This window comes from Oncorhynchus nerka, linkage group LG1, assembly GCF_034236695.1.
Source record: "Oncorhynchus nerka isolate Pitt River linkage group LG1, Oner_Uvic_2.0, whole genome shotgun sequence".
NCBI lineage: Eukaryota > Metazoa > Chordata > Actinopteri > Salmoniformes > Salmonidae > Oncorhynchus > Oncorhynchus nerka.
The window spans coordinates 41242053-41263336 of NC_088396.1; the positions used below are offsets into that span (position 1 = coordinate 41242053).

General features: G+C 45.5%; 1 protein-coding gene across 1 annotated transcript in view; it reads right to left on the reverse strand.

The window, feature by feature from the left end:
• Positions 1 to 21284, reverse strand: part of kcnh3 (potassium voltage-gated channel, subfamily H (eag-related), member 3) — a 98451-nt gene that overhangs the window by 45812 nt on the left and 31355 nt on the right. Inside the window, 3 exon segments of the mRNA XM_065017083.1 lie at positions 61 to 310; positions 1857 to 2056; positions 8517 to 8891. Coding sequence (XP_064873155.1) covers positions 61 to 310; positions 1857 to 2056; positions 8517 to 8891 — 825 coding nt within the window.

Sequence of the window (21284 nt, forward strand, 5' to 3'; positions counted from 1 at the left end):
TGTGTGTGTGTGTGTGTGTGTGTGTGTGTGTGTGTGTGTGTGTGCACTAAGTTTCCTTACCCAGTATAGCCAGCACAGTGTTGTCCTTCAGCACCTCCATGGACCCAGAGCAGACAAAATAGATGGCCTGCAGGGCGTCTCCCTGGCGGATGAGATACTCCCCCGGGGCGCAGAATGACGTCTTGATGATGAGGGACAGGGAGCGCAGACACCCCCTACTGGCCGACTCAAACAGCGGCAGCTGCAGCAGCTCTTTGTTCAGGTGCATGGCGATGTCTGCCCTCAGCTCATCTGGGAAGTCCTTCAACAACTAGTGAAGCAAAATGAGAAAGGGAATCAAATATGAGCGATTGAGTTGGGACAGAGGGGATTGACAGATGAGATGGAAAGTTGAAGAGGTGGCACAGGGGGAAGAGAGGCAAAACAAGTGATAGGACTTGAGAAAAGAACTGACAGAAGAATCAACACAGGAGGAACCAACAGCAGCATTGAAAAGAAAACAAGACAGAGAGCAGAGAGAGAAGAGAGAGAGAAGAGTGAGATTGAGATAGAGAAGAGAGAGAGAAGAGTGAGATTGAGAGAGAGAGAGAAGAGAGAGATTGAGAGAGAGAGAGATTGAGAGAGAGAGAAGAGAGAGATTGAGAGAGAGAGAGAAGAGAGAGAGAAGAGAGAGCGAGAAGAGAGAGAGAGAGAGAGGAGAGAGAGAAAAGAGAGAGAGAAGAGAGAGAGAGAAGAGAGAGAGAAGAGAGCAGAGAGAGAGCAGAGAGAAGAGAGAGAGAGAAGAGAGAGAGAGAAGAGAGAGAGAAGAGTGAGATTGAGAGAGAGAGAAGAGAGAGCGAGAAGAGCAAGAGGAGAGAGAGAGAGAGGGGAAAGAGAAGAGACAGTGAGAGTGAGGTGTGAGAGACCGTGAGAGCAAGGCCTGAGTGACAGTGAGAGCAAGGCGTGAGAGACAGTGAGAGCAAGGCCTTAGTGACAGTGAGATCAAGGCGTGAGAGACAGTGAGATCAAGGCCTTAGTGACAGTGAGATCAAGGCCTTAGTGACAGTGAGATCAAGGCGTGAGAGACAGTGAGATCAAGGCCTTAGTGACAGTGAGATCAAGGCCTTAGTGACAGTGAGATCAAGGCCTTCGTGACAGTGAGAGCAAGGCCTTAGTGACAGTGAGAGCAAGGCCTTCGTGACAGTGAGATCAAGGCCTTAGTGACAGTGAGATCAAGGCCTTAGTGACAGTGAGATCAAGGCCTTAGTGACAGTGAGAGCAAGGCCTTCGTGACAGTGAGATCAATGCCTTAGTGACAGTGAGAGCAAGGCCTTCGTGACAGTGAGAGCAAGGCGTGAGAGACCGTGAAAGCAAGGCCTTAGTGACAGTGAGAGAAAGGTGTGAGAGACAGTGAGAGCAAGGCCTTAGTGACAGTGAGAGCAAGGCCTTAGTGACAGTGAGAGCAAGGCCTTCGTGACAGTGAGATCAATGCCTTAGTGACAGTGAGAGCAAGGCCTTCGTGACAGTGAGAGCAAGGCGTGAGAGACCGTGAAAGCAAGGCCTTAGTGACAGTGAGAGAAAGGTGTGAGAGACAGTGAGAGCAAGGCCTTAGTGACAGTGAGAGCAAGGCGTGAGAGACAGTGAGATCAAGGCCTTAGTGGCAGTGAGAGCAAGGCCTTAGTGACAGTGAGAGCAAGGCCTTATAGTGACAGTGAGAGCAAGGAGTGAGAGACAGTGAGAGCAAGGCCTTAGTGACAGTGAGAGCAAGGCCTTAGTGACAGTGAGAGCAAGGCCTTAGTGACAGTGAGAGCAAGGAGTGAGAGACAGTGAAAGCAAGGTGTGAGTGACAGTGAGAGACTTCTGTTGTTCTAACCCACCTCACTGACGTCGATGCCGTTGTTGACTGACCAGGTGGTCTGGAAACACTCCAGCATGCGTTGCTCCAGGGCTTTGGGCAGGCGGTGGACCCTGATGAAGTCCTTCAGGTCCTTGGTACGGGTGTGGTAGAGGGAGCGCCGAGAGTACATCCTCTGAATGATGGCAGTCACGTTACCAAACACCACCGCATGCATCAGGGCTGGAGGCAGAGGGACTGGTTAATATGTGTGTGTGTGTGTGTGTGTGTGTGTGTGTGTGTGTGTGTGTGTGTATCTGTGTGTGTGTGAACCTTTGTGTGTATCTGTGTATGTATGTGTGTGTGTGTGTGTATCTGTGTGTGTGTGAACCTTTGTGTGTATCTATGTGTGTGTGTGTGTGTGTATCTGTGTGTGTGTGAACCTTTGTGTGTATCTGTGTATGTGTGTGTGTGTGTGTGTGTGTATCTGTGTGTGTGTGAACCTTTGTGTGTATCTGTGTATGTATGTGTGTGTGTGTGAACCTTTGTGTGTATCTGTGTGTGTGTGTGTGTATCTGTGTGTGTGTGTGTTTGTGTGTGTGTATCTGTGTGTGTGTGTGTGTTCAAATTCAGAATCAGTATTATATTAATACATAACGATAGAAACAGAAAACAGTTTCATATACAGTACATTCGGAAAGTATTCAGACCCCTTTTCATTTTCCAAAAATGGAAAAGGGGAAGGGGATAAACACATTTTTCCCTCATTAATCTACACATAATACCCCATAATGACAAAGAAAAAACTGATTTATAAAAAAAAACAAAAAAACAGATACCTTATTTACATAAGTATTCAGACCCTTTGCTCGAAATGTAGCTCATGTGCATCCTGTTTCCATTGATCATCCTTGAGATGTTTCTACAACTTGTTTGGAGTTCACCCTGTGGTAAATTCAGTTGATTGGATATGATTTAGAAAGGCACACACCTGTCTATATAAGGTCCCACAGTTGACAGTACATGTCAGAGCAAAAACCAAGCCAGGAAGTCGAAGGAATTGTCCGTAGAGCTCAGAGACAGGATTGTGTCGAGTCACAGATCTGGGGAAGGGCACCAAAACATTTTTGTAGCATTGAAGCTCCCCAACAACAGGATCAAGGGAAAGATGAATGGAGAAAAGTACAGAGAGATCCTTGATGAAAACCTGCTCCAGAACGCTCAGGACCTCATACTGGGGCGAAGGTTCACCTTCCAACAGGACAGCAACCTTAAGCACACAGCCAAGACAACGCAGGAGTGGCTTCGGGACAAGTCTCTGAATGTCCTTGAGTGGCCCAGCCAGAGCCTGGACCTGAAAATAGCTGTGCAACGACGCTCCCCATCCAACCTGACAGAGCTTGGGGGGATCTGCAGAGAATAATGGGAAAAACTCCCCAAATACAGGTGTGCCAAGCTTGTAGTGTCATACCCAAGAAGACTCAAGGCCTTTATCGCTGCTAAAGGTGCTTCAACAAAATACTGATTAAAGGGTCTGAATACTTACGGAAATATGATATTTACGTTTTTTATTTTTAATACATTTAACAAAAATCTCTTTTTGCTTCGTCATTATGGGGCGTTGTGATGTCATTATGGGGCGTTGTGATGTCATTATGGGGCGTTGTGATGTCATTATGGGGCGTTGTGATGTCATTATGGGGCGTTGTGATGTCATTATGGGGCGTTGTGATGTCATTATGGGGCGTTGTGATGTCATTATGGGGCGTTGTGATGTCATTATGGGGCGTTGTGATGTCATTATGGGGCGTTGTGATGTCATTATGGGCGTTGTGATGTCATTATGGGGCGTTGTGATGTCATTATGGGGCGTTGTGATGTCATTATGGGGCGTTGTGATGTCATTATGGGGCGTTGTGATGTCATTATGGGGCGTTGTGATGTCATTATGGGGCGTTGTGTGTAGATTGATGAGGGGGTAAAACGATTTAATCCATTTTAGAATGAGGCTGTAACGTTGCAAAATGTGTAAAAAGTCAAGGGGTCTGAATACTTTCCGAATGTACTGCACATATAGATAGATATATAGATATTATATAGCTGTCAGTCATACTTAAAGGAGGTTCACTGCTCACAGCATTTCAATAGCATACCCCTGCCAAAATAGAGATGTGCCAATCTCACTGCTTCGCTCTCTCTCTCTCTCTCTCTCTCTCTCTCTCTCTCTCACACACACTGTCTCTCTCTCTATCTCTCTCTCTCTCTCTCTCTCTCTCTCTCACACACACTGTCTCTCTCTCTCTTTCTCTCTCTCTCTCTCTCTCTCACACTGTCTCTCTCTCTCACACTGTCTCTCTCTCTCTCTCTCTCTCTCTCTCTCTCACACACACACTGTCTCTCTCTCTCACACACACTGTCTCTCTCTCTCTCTCTCTCTCTCTCTCTCTCTCTCTCTCACACTGTCTCTCTCTCTCACACACACTGTCTCTCTCTCTCTCTCTCTCTTTCTCTCTCTCTCTCTCACACTGTCTCTCTCTCTCACACTGTCTCTCTCTCTCTCTCACACACTGTCTCTCTCTCTCTCACACACTGTCTCTCTCTCTCTCACTCTTTCTCTCTCTCTCTCTCTCACTCTCTCTCTCTCTCTCACACTGTCTCTCTCTCTCACACTGTCTCTCTCTCTCACACACACACTGTCTCTCTCTCTCACACACACTGTCTCTCTCTCTCTCTCTCTTTCTCTCTCTCTCTCTCTCTCTCTCTCACACACACTGTCTCTCTCTCTCTCACACACACTCTCTCTCTCTCTCTCTCTCTCTCTCTCTCTCTCACACACACTGTCTCTCTCTCACACACACTGTCTCTCTCTCTCTCTCTCTCACACACACTGTCTCTCTCTCTCACACACTCTCTCTCTCTCTCTCTCTCTCTCTCACACACTGTCTCTCTCTCACACACACTGTCTCTCTCTCTCTCTCTCTCTCTCTCTGTCTCTCTCTCTGTGTCTGATTATTGCTCACCCCTTTCTAACACCCCCTCTCCCACCTTATCTCGCTCTCCCTTTCTCTCTCTCTCGCTCTCCCTTTCTCTCTCTCTCACTCTCTCTCTCCCTTTCTCTCTCTTTCTATTTTTCTCCCCCCCTCTCTCTCTCTCTCCGCTCTCTCTCTCTCCTCTCTCTCTCTCCCCTCTCTCGCTCCTCTTCTCTCTCTCTCCTCTCCTCTTCTCCCCTCTCTCTCTCTCCTCTTCTTCTCTCTCTCTCTCTCTCCTCTTCTCCCCTCTCTCTCTCAATCTCCCTTTCTCTCTCCCTCTCCCTTTCTCTCTCTCTCTATTTTTCTCCCCCCCTCTCTCCTCTCCTCCTCTCCGCTCTCTCTCTCCTCTTCTCCTCTCTCTCTCTCTCATCTTCTCTCTCTCTCCTCCTCTCCCCCCTCTCTCTCCTCTTCTCCCCTCTCTCTCTCTCTCTCTCTCTCTCTCTCCATGCTGACAGCTACTGCGGGGAGAGATGAGGTTCCAGTCTGACAGTGATCTGATCTGCAGTCTGAGAGCTACACACACACACTCACTCTGCACTGATGGAACAGAACACGTTGACTCTGTGTGATTGTGTGGGTGGTTGTTTGGGGGTTTGCAAGAATGTGTGTGTGTGTGTGTGTTTACATCAGTGATTGAGGTTGAGTGTGAGGGTGTGTGTCTGAGGGAGGCGCCGCTAACGAGGGTGTTGAAGTGTGTGTGTACATGGATTGTTAACTATTAGAGCCAATTGAAGCAGCCACATGGACAGGGCCACTCTCCCCTGAACTATTAGACAGACAGTGATTATCCCGGTCCAATGATCCTGGATGGTTTCATCATTGTTATTGTTATTGTGTAACAGTCTGGTTCTGGGTAGACAGGTTGTTGTGTATGCCTATTGTTTCTCCCTGTGAGGCTGTCTCTCTCTGTTTCAGGCAATGCTCTCCATCTGTCTGGCATATCGTCACAGTTACGTTATAGTATAGGACTGGGGCTAGTTCGGCTGTGTTTAAACCTCAACTCTCCAGGCAGGGCAGGTTAAACAAATGTCCTATTTTTACATATTTACTGTACATATTCTAATGAGACAATGGGCAGGATTTACTGTATGTGTGTATGTGGTTGTGTGTTGTGTGTCTGGGGGGGGGGGGGGGGTTGTGTGGGTGTGTCTATGTGGCTGCCACACTTGGTTTTAAAGTGGCCTGAGAATATGTCCTCTCTCATCAATGCACCCACCCCTAAAAATCACCACATCTCTATCTCATGAATCAGACCTTTACTGCCCCACTCTGACTAAATAAGAACTAGACTGGAAGTACAGCATGCCAAATGGCCCCCTATTTCCTAAATAGTGAACTACTTTTGATCAGGGCCCATAGGGTACCATGTGAAATGGGGTGCCATTTGGCATGCAAACATCCACCACTCTCTAGTTACATTATTGACAGTTGTTCCATTTGCAAGAAGCCCTAGAAAAGGCAATTTACTACCAAAACGTTGCTGTTTTTAAATCTGAGGAGAATGTTTCCATTTTTAATCATCTCAAAATGGGACCAGGAACGTGCTTGTTCTCTGTGGTGTGGCCTCATGGGGGATGTAGTCTAAGCCTGCATTCACTAAAACTATGGGGCATAGAGAGCATCCATGAGCAATTTGAAGGACCTGGTACTGGGGGACCTACAGTTGAAGTCGGAAGATTCCATACACCTTAGCCCAAATACATTTAAACTCAGTTTTTCACAATTCCTGACATTTAATCCTAGTAAAAATTTCCTGTCTTAGGTCAGTTAGGATCACCACTTTATTTTAAGAATGTGAAATGTCTGAATAATTGTAGAGAGAATGATTTATTTGAGGTTTTATTTCTTTCATCACATTCCCAGTGGGTCAGAAGTTTACATACACTCAATTAGTATTTGGTAGCATTGCCTTGAAATTGTTTAACTTGGGTCAAACATTTCGGGTATCCTTCCACAAGGTTCCCTCAACAAGTTGGGTGAATTTTGGCCCTTTCCTCCTGACAGAGCTAGTGTAACTGAGTCAAGTTTGTAGGCCTCCTTGCTTGCACACGCTTTTTCAGTTCTGCCCACACATTTTCTATGGGATTGAGGTCAGGGCTTTGTGATGGCCACTCCAATATCTTGACTTGTTGTCCTTGAGCCATTTTGCCACAACTTTGGAAGTATGCTTGGAGTCATTGTCCATTTGGAAGACCCATTTGCGACCAAGCTTTAACTTTCTGACTGATGTTTTGAGATGTTGCTTCAATATATCCACATAATTTTACGTCCTCATGATGCCATCTATTTTGTGAAGTGCACCAGTCACTCCTGCAGCAAAGCACCTACACAACATGATGCTGCCACCCCCGTGCTTCACGGTTGGGATGGTGTTCTTCGGCTTGAAAGCCGCCCCCTTTTTCCTCCAAACATAACGATGGTCATTATGGCCAAACAGTTCTATTTTTGTTTCATCAGACCAGAGGACATTTCTCCAAAAAGTACGACCTTTGTCCCCATGTGCAGTTGCAAACCATAGTCTGGCTTTTTTTATGACGGTTTTGGAGCAGTGGCTTCTTCCCAGCATCTTCACAAGGTCCTTTGCTGTTGTTCTGGGATTGATTTGCACTTTTTGCACCAAAGTACTTGAAATTGAGCTCAAGTGCATCCTGTTTCCATTGATCATCCTTGAGATGTTTCTATAACTTGATTGCAGTCAACCTGTTGTAAATTCAATTGATTGGAGATTATTTGGAAAGGCACACACCTGTCTATACAAGGTCCCACAATTTATTAGAGTTTATGTCCAAAAACCAAGCCATGAGGTTGTTTCTACAACTTGATTGGAGTCCACCTGCTCCCATCTTTCTTAAATGGAAGAAGTTTGAAACCACCAAGACTCTTCCTAGAGTTGGCTGCACGGAGGTGACCAAGAACCTGATGGTCACTCTGACAGAGCTCCAGAGTTCCTCTGTGGAGATGGGAGAAACTTCCAGAAGGACAACCATCTCTGCAGCACTCCACCAATCAGGCCTTTATGGTAGAGTGGCCAGACAGAAGCCACTCCTCAGTAAAATGAAAATGACAGGCCGCTTGGAGTTTGTCAAAAGGCACCTAAAGACTCTCAGACCATGAGAAACAAGATTATCTGGTCTGATGAAACCAAGATTGAACTCTTTGGCCTGAATGCAAAGTGTCACTTCTGGAGGAAACCTGGCATCATCCTTAAGGTGAAGCATGGTGGTGGCAGCATCATCCTGTGGGGATCTTTTTCAGTGGCAGTGACAAGGAGACTAGTCAGGATCGAGGGAAAGATGAAAGATGAACAGAGCAATGTACAGAGAGATCTTTGATCCAGAGCGCTCAGGACCTCAGACTGGGATGAAGGTTCACCTTCCAACAGGACAACGACCCTAAGCACACAGCCAAGAGTATGCAGGAGTGGCTTTGTGACAAGTTTCTGAATGTCTTTGAGTGGCCCAGCCAGAGCCAGAGCCTGGACCTGAACCCGATCGAACAATATGCCATAGCATTGTTGAATAGCTGTAGAATCAGTGGTCTAGTTCTAAACAGAATACACCAGAGAGGGACAGGAGAGGAGGCACACAGCAGATGGTTTATCTATCCCCTGACACCACTGAAACCTGACATTCTCACTAACCAATAATGTTCCTGTTGTATCTCCAGGGACTCACCTCCTATGAGCATGGTGCAGATGGAGAAGATCTTCTCTGAGTCTGTGTTGGCTGAGACGTTTCCGAAGCCCACGCTGGTCAGACTGCTCAGAGCGAAGTACAGAGACGTCACGTAGGAGCTCCTCACTGACGGACCCCCACCCAGCATCCCTCCACCCTGACCCACCCTGACCCCCACCCCAGCCCCCATCCACGTGACGTTCCACTGGCTGGTGTTCCACGAGTCTCGCCCCGCCAGCTCCGACCCGGACACATTCCATTGGCTGCTGTTGGCATGCAGGGAGATTGCAGGGTGCAGCAAATCAGGAGCCAGAGTGGCCAGGGGAGATACAAAATAAGGGGTGCCCAGACGCTTTCCCAATTCGTGTAGCCAACCTGAGAGAGAGGGAGGGGGAGAGAAGGAGGGGGAAAGAGAGAGGGAGTAAGAGATGTAGTGGTAGAGGATAGGTAGGTAGGGAGGGGAGAGAGAGAGAGGAGGAGAAATGAAAAAGAAGAGATTATTATATGATTAATACATTGTGGACAGTGATCCACAGAAACACACTCATTGGGGATGTAGCTGTAGCTTTGACCTTGTAATTGAGCTAGGCTGTCAGAGAGCCTTGCATGCAGACCCAATGTACGCACACACCCTGAAGCTGACCCAACCTGTCAGAGAGCCATGCAGGCCCACTGGTAATGCATGTCTCTGGGTAGCCTCAGAGAACTGAATGAGAAAAAAATAATAATTAGGAATGTAACACATCAGTTGTTGCCTAATTAGCTTGTCATTAGGCAAGCTAGCATTTCTAGGACGTGGTCCCGTGTCGCTCAGTTGGAAGAGCATTGCGCATCCCCACAGGGTACCAGTGCGAAAAAGTATGAAAATGTATGCACTCACTACTCTGGAGAAGAGCGTCTGCTAAATGACTAACATGTAAATGATTTGTGGAACAGAATGGATGAATAAAGGGTGTGCTTGTGCTGATTTGTGTGACGAGTGTGTCAGTATGTAGGGGTACGTGTGTGAATATATTTCTTTATCAATGTGTTTGTTTGTGCACTGGGGTAGGTCTTTTGAATTAGGTTTGCTTGTGTGGCTGTGTGAACATAAATTATCTAAGCACTTGGGAGAACTTTCTCAGTCAGCTTTTCTGTCCACAGCAAAGCCAGATAAAATTAATTTGCTCTCCATGGTTCCTGAACTAACTCTCTGACAACCCCTCCTCTGCCCTTGTCCAAGGTTCTGAACCTACTCTACTCTCTCTCTCATCTACCTCCTACAGTTGATCCGCCTCTATCCATGGTACTTCACATTACCCCTTCTCCTTTGCGCAGGCATGATGCTGTCCATGGTGCTGAACTCCAGCACAGACCTCTATGGACGGGTTGGCTGTCTAGCAACCAAACCAACGCGTACGCTACTATGGGGCAAAGCAGACTGGGTCGGCTTAGATTGTTGACAACATGTAAAGTATATTTCATCTTCAAATGTTTATTGATAACATTATACAGGCATTCGGAAAGTATTCAGACTCCTTGACGTTGTCCACATTTTTTACGTTGCAGCCTTATTCTAAAATGGATTCAATTAATTGTTTTCCTCATCAATCTACACACAATAAACCTATAATGTCAAAGGAAAAAAGGAAAAACTGTTTTTTTTTTAACTACAGAAATACCTTATTTACATAAGTATTCAGACCCTTTGCTATGAGACTCAAAAATTATATCAGGTGCATCCTGTTTCCATTGATCATCCTTGAGATGTTTCTACAACTTGATTGGAGTCCACCTGTGGTAAGTTCAAGTGATTGGACATTTGGAAAGGCTAAAAATGAGGGCCTACAGTTGACAGTGCATGTCAGAGCAAAAACCAAGCCATGTGGTTCAACAAATTGTCCATAGAGCTCCAAGACAGGATTGTATCGAGGCACAGATCTGGGGAAGGGTACCAAAATATTTCTGCAGCATTGAAGGTCCCCAAGAACACAGTGTCCTCCATCATTCTTAAATGGCAGAAGTTAGGAACCACCAAGACTCTTTCTAGAGCTGGCTTCCTGGCCAGACTGAGCAATCGGGAGAAGGGCCTTGGTCAGGGAGGTGACCAAGAACCCTACGCACACAACCAGGACAACCCGATCGAACATCTCAAATCCAATAAAATGTTATTGGTCACATACACATGGTCAGCAGATGTTATTGCGAGTGTAGCGAAATGCTTGTGCATCTAGTTCCGATAGTGCAGTAATATCTAACAAGTAATATCTATCAATTCCACAACAGATACCTAATACACACAAATTTAAGTAAAGGAATATATAAATATAAATATATGGATGAGCAATGACAGAGCGGCATAGGCTAAGATGCAATAAATAGTATGATGAGTAATGCAAGATATGTAAACATTATTAAAGTGGCAATATTAAAGTGAATAGTGTTCGATTTATTAAAGTGGCCAATGATTTCAAGTCTCTATGTAGGCAGCAGCCTCTCTGTGCTAGTGATGGCTGTTTAACAGTCGGATGGCCTTGAGATCGAAGCTGTTTTTCAGTCTCTTGGTTCCAGGTTTGATGCACCTGTCCTGACCTCACCTTCTGGATGATAACGGGGTGAACAGGCAGTGGCTTAGGTGGTTGTTGTCCTTGATGATATTTTTGGACTTCCTGTGACATCGGGTGCTGTACGTGTCCTGGAGGGCAGGTAGTTTGCCCCCGCTTATGATTTGTGCAGACTGCACCACCCCCTGGAGAGCCCTGTGGTTGCAGGCAATGCAGTTGCCATAACAGGCAGTGATACAGCCCGACAGGATGCTCTCAATTGTGCATCTGTAAAAGTTTGTGAGGGTTTAGCCTCCTGAGGTTGAAGAGGCGCTGTTGCGTCTTCTTCACCACACTGTCTGTGTGGGTGGACCATTTCAGATTGTCTGTGATGTGTACGCCGAGGAACTTAAAACTTTCCACTTTCTCCACTGCTGTCCTGTTGATGTGGATAGGGGGGTGCTCCCTCTGCTGTTTCCTGAAGTCCACGATCATCTCCTTTGTTTTGTTGATGTTGAGTGAGATGTTATTTTCCTGACACCACACTCCGAGAGCCCTCACCTCCTCCCTGTAGGCTGTCTCGTCGTTTTTGGTAATCAAGCCTACTACTGTTGTGTTGTCTGTAAACTTGATGATTGAGTTGGAGGCGTGCATGGTCACGCAGTCATGGGTGAACCGGGAGTACAGGAGGGGGCTGAGCACTCACCCTTGTGGGGCCCCAGTGTTGAGGATCAGCGAAGTGGAGATGTTGTTTCCTACCTTCACCACCTGGGGGCGGCCCGTCAGGAAGTCCAGGACCAAATTGCACAGAGCGGGGTTGAGACCCAGGGCCTCAAGCTTAATGATGAGCTTGGAGGGTACTATGGTGTTGAATGCTGAGCTGTAGTCAATGAACAGCATTCTTACATCGGTATTTCTCTTGTCCAGTGCATAAAGTCCAGTGACGCTACTTGAGGGCCGTCGTGGGTTCAGCTTGAGGGGGGATAGACATGGCTGTGCCAATAACGGAAGAGAATTCTCTTGGGAGATGATACAGTCGGCATTTGATTGTGAGGGATTCTAGGTCAGGTGAACAAAAGTACTTGAGTTCCTGTATGTTGTTACAATTACACCATGAGTCGTTAATCATGAAACATACACCCCCGCGATACACCGAGAATATAGGTGGCTTTACCAACTCCGACAGCATATCCCGAGAGAGCCATGTTTCCGTGAAAAAAAGAGTATGTTACAATCCCTGATGTCTCTCTGGAAAGTAACCCTTGCCCTAATTTAGTTGACCTAGGGACTGGACATTAGCGAGTAATATACTCGGAAGCAGTGGGTGGTAGAGCTGGTCGTAGTGCTGGTAAGTTGATGTCGCTCTGATATCCAATAGTTCTTCCCGGTGCAGTATGTAATAACATTTCAGATTTCCTGGGCTAACAATGTAAGAAATAATACAGAAAAAAAACAAAATACTGCAAAGTTTCCCAAGGACTAGAAGCGAGGCAGCCCTCTCCGTTGGCGCCATCTCTGGAGAAACCTGAAAATAGCTGTGCAGTGATGCTCCCCCATCCAACCTGGAAGAGCTTGACAGGATCTGCAGAGAAGAATGGGAGAAACTCCCCAAATACAGGTTTGCCAAGCTTGTAGCATCATACCCAAGAAGACTCGAGGCTGTAATCGATGGAAAAGGTGCTTCAACAAAGTACTGAGTGAAGGGTCAGAATCCTTATGTAAATTTCCTAAAATTGAAAAAATATATATAGTTTTTGCTTTGTCATTGTGGGGTATTGTGTGTAGACTGATGAGGGGAAAAAACTACTTAATCCATTTTAGAATAAGGGCTGTAACGTAAGAAAATGTGGAAAAAGTCAAGGGGTTTAAATACTTTCTGAATGTATTGTACATTTGCACAATGAGCACTCGTTGTCTTTTAAATACATCGTTACAGTTGTTGGTTAGATAGCTAGCTGGTCGTTGTCTTTTAAATACATCGTTACAGTTGTTGGTTAGATAGCTAGCTGGTCGTTGTCTTTTAAATACATTGTTACAGTTGTTGGTTAGATAACTAGCTGGTCGTTGTCTTTTAAATACATCGTTACAGTTGTTGGTTAGATAGCTAGCTGGTCGTTGTCTTTTAAATACATCGTTACAGTTTTTGGTTAGATAGCTAGCTGGTCATTGTCTTTTAAATACATCGTTACAGTTGTTGGTTAGATAGCTAGCTGGTCGTTGTCTTTTAAATACATCGTTACAGTTGTTGGTTAGATAGCTAGCGAATCTTTGCCATATTAGCATAGACGTGATATAAGTCAAAACATCTCAAAACAACACAATAACAATATCAATAACAAGATACAACAAGCTGAAATGAGCCACCTACGATTCCCCACATAACAGCTTCGAGTCATTGTTGCTAGGTATCTGGCCATCTAGAACCATAACAACACACATCCTTCAGCCCCATTGAAGCGTGCTCATCGTTTTCCTGACGTTGCCAGCTAACCCCGAGTGGCGCAGCGGTCTAAAGCACTGCATCTCAGTGCAAGAGGCATCCCTACAGTCCCTGGTTTGAATCCAGGCTGTATCACATCCACCCATAGGGTAGCGCCCAATTGGTCCAGTAGGCTGTCATTGTAAATAAGAATTTGTTCTTAACTGACTTGCCTAGTTAAATAAATAAAATAAAAACCTGTCTACACAAGGATGCTAGCAGGCTTACTCTCCTCTTTGTAAAGAACTGGATCAGAGACAGAACATGATTGATTTGTGGTTTATCTCTGGATGTGTCCCTGGGGGTTCCATACTGTTATTATACCACTCACTCCACTCCATCTCTCTCTGTCTGTCAGTTTGTCATTCACCCAGCCCACTCAGTCTTTAAGAAAGAGAGAAAGAGAGGGAGATCAGTCTGTTCTGCTGCAGTGTGAAGCTTTGAAGTGATACTGAAAGACAGCCACCTCTCTGAGAGATCAGTCTTCACAGCAGTCAAAACAACAGGAAGAGATCCGTCTTCAAAGCAGTCAAAACAACAGGAAGAGATCCGTCTTCACAGCAGTCAAAACAACAGGAAGAGATCCGTCTTCACAGCAGTCAAAACAACAGGAAGAGATCCGTCTTCACAGCAGTCAAAACAACAGGAAGAGATCCGTCTTCACAGCAGTCAAAACAACAGGAAGAGATCCGTCTTCACAGCAGTCAAAACAACAGGAAGAGATCCGTCTTCACAGCAGTCAAAACAACAGGAAGAGATCCGTCTTCACGGCAGTCAAAACAACAGGAAGAGATCAGTCTTCACAGCAGTCAAAACAACAGGAAGAGATAAGTCAAAACAATAAGAAGATATCAGTCTTCACAGCAGTCAAAACAACAGGAAGAGATCCGTCTTCACAGCAGTCAAAACAACAGGAAGAGATCCGTCTTCACAGCAGTCAAAACAACAGGAAGAGATCCGTCTTCACAGCAGTCAAAACAACAGGAAGAGATCAGTCTTCACAGCAGTCAAAACAACACGAAGAGAGGGAGAGGACGATGAGGAAAAGAGAAAGAGGGGGATGAGGAAGATGAGGATGAGGAGGATGAGGAAGAGAGAGAAAGAGGAGGATGAGGAAGAGAGAGAAAGAGGAGGATGAGGAAGAGAGAGAAAGAGGAGGATGAGGAAGAGAGAGGAAGAGGATGATGAGGAAGAGAGAAAGAGGAGGATGAGGAAGAGCTAGATACTAGATGAGAAAAACAAGGTATAGGAAAACAGGTCTCACTATGAAGTACTGACAGAGAGAAAGTTAGAAACCACACACGCACGCGCCAGTGAGTTGTCACTGCTGGAAATTCTCTACCCACTGGTCAAAAGTAGTGCATTATATAGGGAATAGGGTGCCATTTGGGACACAGATAGACTAGTCAGGGACCCCTTTTATGCTGCATTCACCTTAGTCAATGCTCCTTTTGTCCTATTGTAAATGCTATATCCAAGGTCTCACACACACTTAAGACTTGCTGGGAACACTTTCAACACAATGTTTACTTTCCAAGAAATACCTATTCGCTTTTCATAATACAACATAACAGTATAATTGAGGCAGCAGGCTCACTCTAGCCCTTTCTTCTACCCCCTCTTCCCTCTCTCTCTCCATTGCCTGTGTATTGTCTGGTTCAGTGGAGACTGCACTACAGGGTTCTGCAGTAGTCTGCTCGATAGTTGGCCATTTGTTAGAGTGTACTGTGGCTGTGCCAGCATGAGGGAGCAGGTAGCTGTACTGTGGCTGTGCCAGCATGGGGGAGCAGGTAGCTGTACTGTGGCTGTGCCAGCATGGGGGAGCAGGTAGCTGTACTGTGGCTGTGCCAGCATGAGGGAGCAGGTAGCTGTACTGTGGCTGTGCCAGCATGGGGGAGCAGGGAGCTGTACTGTGGCTGTGCCAGCATGAGGGAGCAGGTAGCTGTACTGTGGCTGTGCCAGCATGAGGGAGCAGGTAGCTGTACTGTGGCTGTGCCAGCATGGGGGAGCAGGGAGCTGTACTGTGGCTGTGCCAGCATGGGGAGCAGGTAGCTGTACTGTGGCTGTGCCAGCATGGGGGAGCAGGGAGCTGTACTGTGGCTGTGCCAGCATGGGGGATCAGGGAGCTGTACTGTGGCTGTGCCAGCATGGGAGAGCAGGTAGCTGTACTGTGGCTGTGCCAGCATGAGGGAGCAGGTAGCTGTACTGTGGCTGTGCCAGCATGGGGGAGCAGGGAGCTGTACTGTGGCTGTGCCAGCATGGGGGAGCAGGTAGCTGTACTGTGGCTGTGCCAGCATGGGGGAGCAGGGAGCTGTACTGTGGCTGTGCCAGCATGGGGGATCAGGGAGCTGTACTGTGGCTGTGCCAGCATGGGAGAGCAGGGAGCTGTACTGTGGCTATGCCAGCATGGGAGAGCTGCAACAAACACTCAAACTGGACAGTTTTATCTCAATCTCTTCATTCAAAGACTCAATCATGGACACTTACTGTATTGCATGATGTATTATTGTCTCTACCTTCTTTCCCTGCGTGCTGTTGTCTGTGCCCAACAATGTTTGCACCCTGTTTTGTGCTGCTACCATGTTGTGCTGCTGCCATGTTGTGTTGATACCATGTTGTTGTCATGTTGTGTTGCTACCATGCTGTGGTGTCATGTGTTGCTGCCTTGCTATGTTGTTGTCTTAGGTCTCTCTTTATGTAGTGTTGTGTTGTCTCTCATGTCGTGATGTGTGTTTTGTCCTATATTTATATTGCATTTATTTAATCCCAGTCCCCATCCCCGCAGGAGGCCTTTTGCCTTCTGGTAGGCCGTCATTGTAAATAAGAATTTGTTCTTAACTGACTTGCCTAGTTAAAGTTTAAATAAAATAAAAGGAGCAGGGAACAGATGGCTGATATTCAATTATCTAGAACCTAAAGCGGTTCTCCGGCTCCCTCCATAGGAGAACACTTTGAAGACCCCTTTTTGGTTCCAAGTAGAACCTTTTTGGGTTTCATGTAAATCCATTTCCATAGAGGGTTCTACATGGAACCCTAAAGAGCAAAAAGGCTTTCACCTGGCACCAAAAAAGGGTTCTCCTATGGGGACAGCCTGAGAACCTTTTTCATTAAGAGTGTAGGAGCTGCTGCACTTGGATTAGTGAAGTAACTGCAGACATTCACAGTACAACCCTACAGTACCTGTAGACATTCACAGGACAACCCTACAGTACCTGGAGACATTCACAGTACAACCCTACAGTACCTGTAGACATTCACAGTATAACCCTACAGTACCTGTAGACATTCACAGTACAACCCTACAGTACCTGTAGACATTCACAGGACAACCCTACAGTACCTGGAGACATTCACAGGACAACCCTACAGTACCTGTAGACATTCACAGTACAACGCTACAGTACCTGTAGACATTCACAGTACAACCCTACAGTACCTGTAGACATTCACAGGACAACCCTACAGTACCTGTAGACATTCACAGTACAACGCTACAGTACCTGTAGACATTCACAGTACAACCCTACAGTACCTGTAGACATTCACAGGACAACCCTACAGTACCTGGAGACATTCACAGGACAACCCTACAGTACCTGTAGACATTCACAGGACAACCCTACAGTACCTGTAGACATTCACAGGACAACCCTACAGTACCTGTAGACATTCACAGGACAACCCTACAGTACCTGTAGACATTCACAGGACAACCCTACAGTACCTGTAGACATTCACAGGACAACCCTACAGTACCTGTAGACATTCACAGGACAACCCTACAGTACCTGTAGACATTCACAGTACAACCCTACAGTACCTGGAGACATTCACAGGACAACCCTACAGTACCTGTAGACATTCACAGTACAACCCTACAGTACCTGTAGACATTCACAGGACAACCCTACAGTACCTGTAGACATTCACAGGACAACCCTACAGTACCTGTAGACATTCACAGTACAACCCTACAGTACCTGTAGACATTCACAGGACAACCCTACAGTACCTGCAGACGCACGCACGCACGCACACACACACACACACACACACACACACACACACACACACACACACACACACACACCTACATACCTACATGCATGTACACACACACGGCAGGCACGCACGCCTGTAAAATATCTGATGACAGTTGTTTTTGATCACATTTGTTTTGTGAGCTTCTGGTGCTGTTGATGTGTTTTGGTCTGTAATCACTGCTGACCTGTAATAACAAAACATTGAAGACCTCAGGCTTATGAGACCTGAGTGTTTCTGTGTGTCTGTTTTGGAAATGGACAATTTGCTATTACAGTCAATGCTATAATGCTCTTGAAAGATATTTCAAGTCTCTCACTTAAAGAAAATAATCATTTTTGCCTCACATATTAAGTACCATTAGAACATAGATGAAATGGTCCAACTAGCCTCTATACTGACATGTGACAAGGCCTAACCAATCTGTTATCATCTGAATTAGTAGAAGATCATTCTGACCTTGTATCAGTGTTTAAAGGGCACCCTTATCCCTCATTCCAACAAACTACATTTGACATCTCAAGAATGAGGGAAGGGGCGGCAGAGTAGCCTAGTGGTTAGAGCGTTGGACTAGTAACCGGAAGGTTGCAAGTTCAAACCCCCGAGCTGACAAGGTACAAATCTGTCATTCTGCCCCTGAACAGACAGTTCCTAGGCTGTCATTGAAAATAAGAATTTGTTCTTAACTGACTTGCCTAGTTAAATAAAGGTACAATTATTTTTTTTTTTTTTTTAATGGCTGTGGCTACCACCACAAACAAATCCAAGAACAGCCAATCAAATCCAAGACCTGCCAATCAAATCCAAGACCCGCCAATCAAATCCAAGACCTGCCAATCAAATCCAAGACCCGCCAATCAAATCCAAGACCTGCCAATTAAATCCAAGACCCGCCAATCAAGCCTTGAGTAGCGCAGGCCCAATCAACTTAACTTTGACCAATCAGTAACAGCGACCAATCAGGAATGGCAATGGGTACCCTCAAAATTAAATCCTAAACTTTAGCACACAAAGTGATCCACCAATCAAGCCTTGAATAGGCACAATAAACCAGTTGAGTTGATGGGGATGGAGTTGTGGGGCTTATTGGCCTGGCTGGGCTGAAGATAGGCAGCAGGCTGTAACACTCTGGGGTATACTGGTTCTAGAACGACACTGTCAGCATCCCTCTGGGGATAAGTGTCCCTGTTCTACGATCAGGTACCCCATCTTATGGGGGACCAAATACAAAACTGAATGTATAGGTAGGTACTCCTACTGCCCATAAATATTGACCCCTGAGCCATGTAATATAAGACTGTGGGTCAGACTGAACAGACTCTAACGGTCTCTTGTCTTCTTCATTCCAGTGGCAGCTCCACAAAGTGACTGACCACTGAGCTGTATTGTTCAGGAAGTTACTGTCTCAGGTGATCAGCTGTGACGATAGAGCCGGGGCTCTGCTTGGTTCAGTTCAATATGACACACACACACATAACGTGGTAACTGATATGACGTGCCACGCTGTTCAGAGCACGATGTGTGTCTGTGTGTACGTGTGGTTATACATGTTTTTCTATGCAGTATTTTAATCAAAATGTGACTGAGACAGGGTGCGTGTGTGAAAGGTTGGTGTGTGAATATTTAAATGAGTGTGTCTGTTCTCTGTCAGATTATTTGTGGGGGTGTTCAGGCTGGAAAGCAGCAGTAATGTGCCAGAATTAAAGCCTCTTTCAGGCACGTTCTCTCATTTGTCTAGCAGAGCTCAGTCTGAGATATGAAACACTGGGCTTAACACACACAACTAATCACATCGCTCACCTGACTTTTTCCATCTGTCCCCCCCTTCTCTCTCTCTGTCTGTCTCTCTCTTGCTCTGTCTGTCTGTCTGTCTGTCTGTCTGTCTGTCTGTCTGTCTGTCTGTCTGTCTGTCTGTCTGTCTGTCTGTCTGTCTGTCTGTCTGTCTGTCTGTCTGTCTGTCTGTCAATTCAATTCAATTCAAGGGGCTTTATTGGCATGGGAAACATATGTTAACATTGCCCAAGCATGTGAAGTAGATAATATACAAAAGTGAAATAAACAATAACAATGACCAGTAAACATTACACTCACAGAAGTTCCAAACGAATCAAGACATTACAAATGTCATATTATATATATATACAGTGTTGAAACGATGTACAAATAATTAAAGTACAAAAGGGAAAATAAATAAGCATAAATATGGGTTGTATTTACAATGGTGTTTGTTCTTCACTGGTTGACCTTTTCTTGTGGCAACAGGTCACACATCTTGCTGCTGTGATGGCACACTGTGGAATTTCACCCAGTAGATATGGGAGTTTACCAAAATTTGGTTTGTTTTCCAACTGTTTGTGGATCTGTATAATCTGAGGGAAATATGTGTGTCTAATATGGTCATACATTTGGCAGGAGGTTAGGAAGTGCAGCTCAGTTTCCACCTAATTTTCTGGGCAGTGTGCCTATAGCCTGTCTTCTCTTGAGAGCCAGGTCTGCCTTTCTCAATAGCAAGGCTATACTCACTGACTCTGTACATAGTCAAAGCTTTCCTTAAGTTTGGGTCAGTCACAGTGGTCAGGTATTCTACCACTGTGTACTCTCTGTTAAGGGCCAAATAGCATTCTAGTTTGCTCTGTGTTTTTGTTAATTCTTTCCAATGTGGCAGGAAATTATCTTTTTGTTTTCTCATGATTTGGTTGGGTCTTATTATGTTGCTGTTCTGGGGCTCTGTGGGGTGTGTTTGTGTTTGTGAACAGAGCCCCAGCACCAGCTTGCTTAGGGGACTCTTCTCCAGGTTCATCTCTCTGTAGGCGATGGCTTTGTTATGGAAGGTTTGGGAATCGCTTCCTTTTAGGTGGTTGTAGAATTTACCGGCTCTTTTCTGGATTTTGATAATTAGCGGGTATCAGCCTAAGTCTGCTCTGCATGCCTTATTTGGTGTTCTACGTTGTACACAGAGGATATTTTTTGCAGAATTCTGCATGCAGAGTCTCAATTTGGTGTTTGTCCCATGTTGTGGGACACTGCACCTGTACACAGCCCATCTGTAAATAGCCCATCCAACTACCTCATCCCCAAATTCTTATTTGACTTTTGCACCCCAGTATTTCTACTCCAGTGTCAACAATAAATTGTAATTATTTTGCCACTATGGCCTATTTATTGCCTTACCTACCTCATTTACACACACTGCATATAGATTTTTCTATTGTGTTATTGACTGTACGTCTGTTTATCCCATGTGTAACTCTGTGTTGTTGTTTTTGTTACATTGCTTTGCTTTATCTTGGCCAGGTTGCAGTTGTAAATGAGAACTTTTCTCAACTGGCCTACCTGGTTAAATGAAGGTGAAATAAAATTGTTTTTAATTTTTTTTTATGTTGAATTCTTGGTTGGTGAGCGGATCCCAGACCTCACAACCATAAAGGGCAATGGGTTCTATAACTGATTCAAGTATTTTTTAGCCAGATCCTAATTGGTATGTTGAATTTTGTTCCTTTTGATGGCATAGAATGCCCTTCTTGCCTTGTCTCTGAGATTGTTCACAGCTTTGTGGAAGTTACCTGTGGCACTGATGTTTAGGCTGAGGTATGTATTGTTTTTTGTGTGCTCTAGGGCAACAGTGTCTAGATGGAATTTGTATTTGTGGTCCTGGCGACTGGATCTTTTTGGAACACCATTATTTTGGTCTTACTGAGATTTACTGTCAGGGCCCAGGTCTGGCAG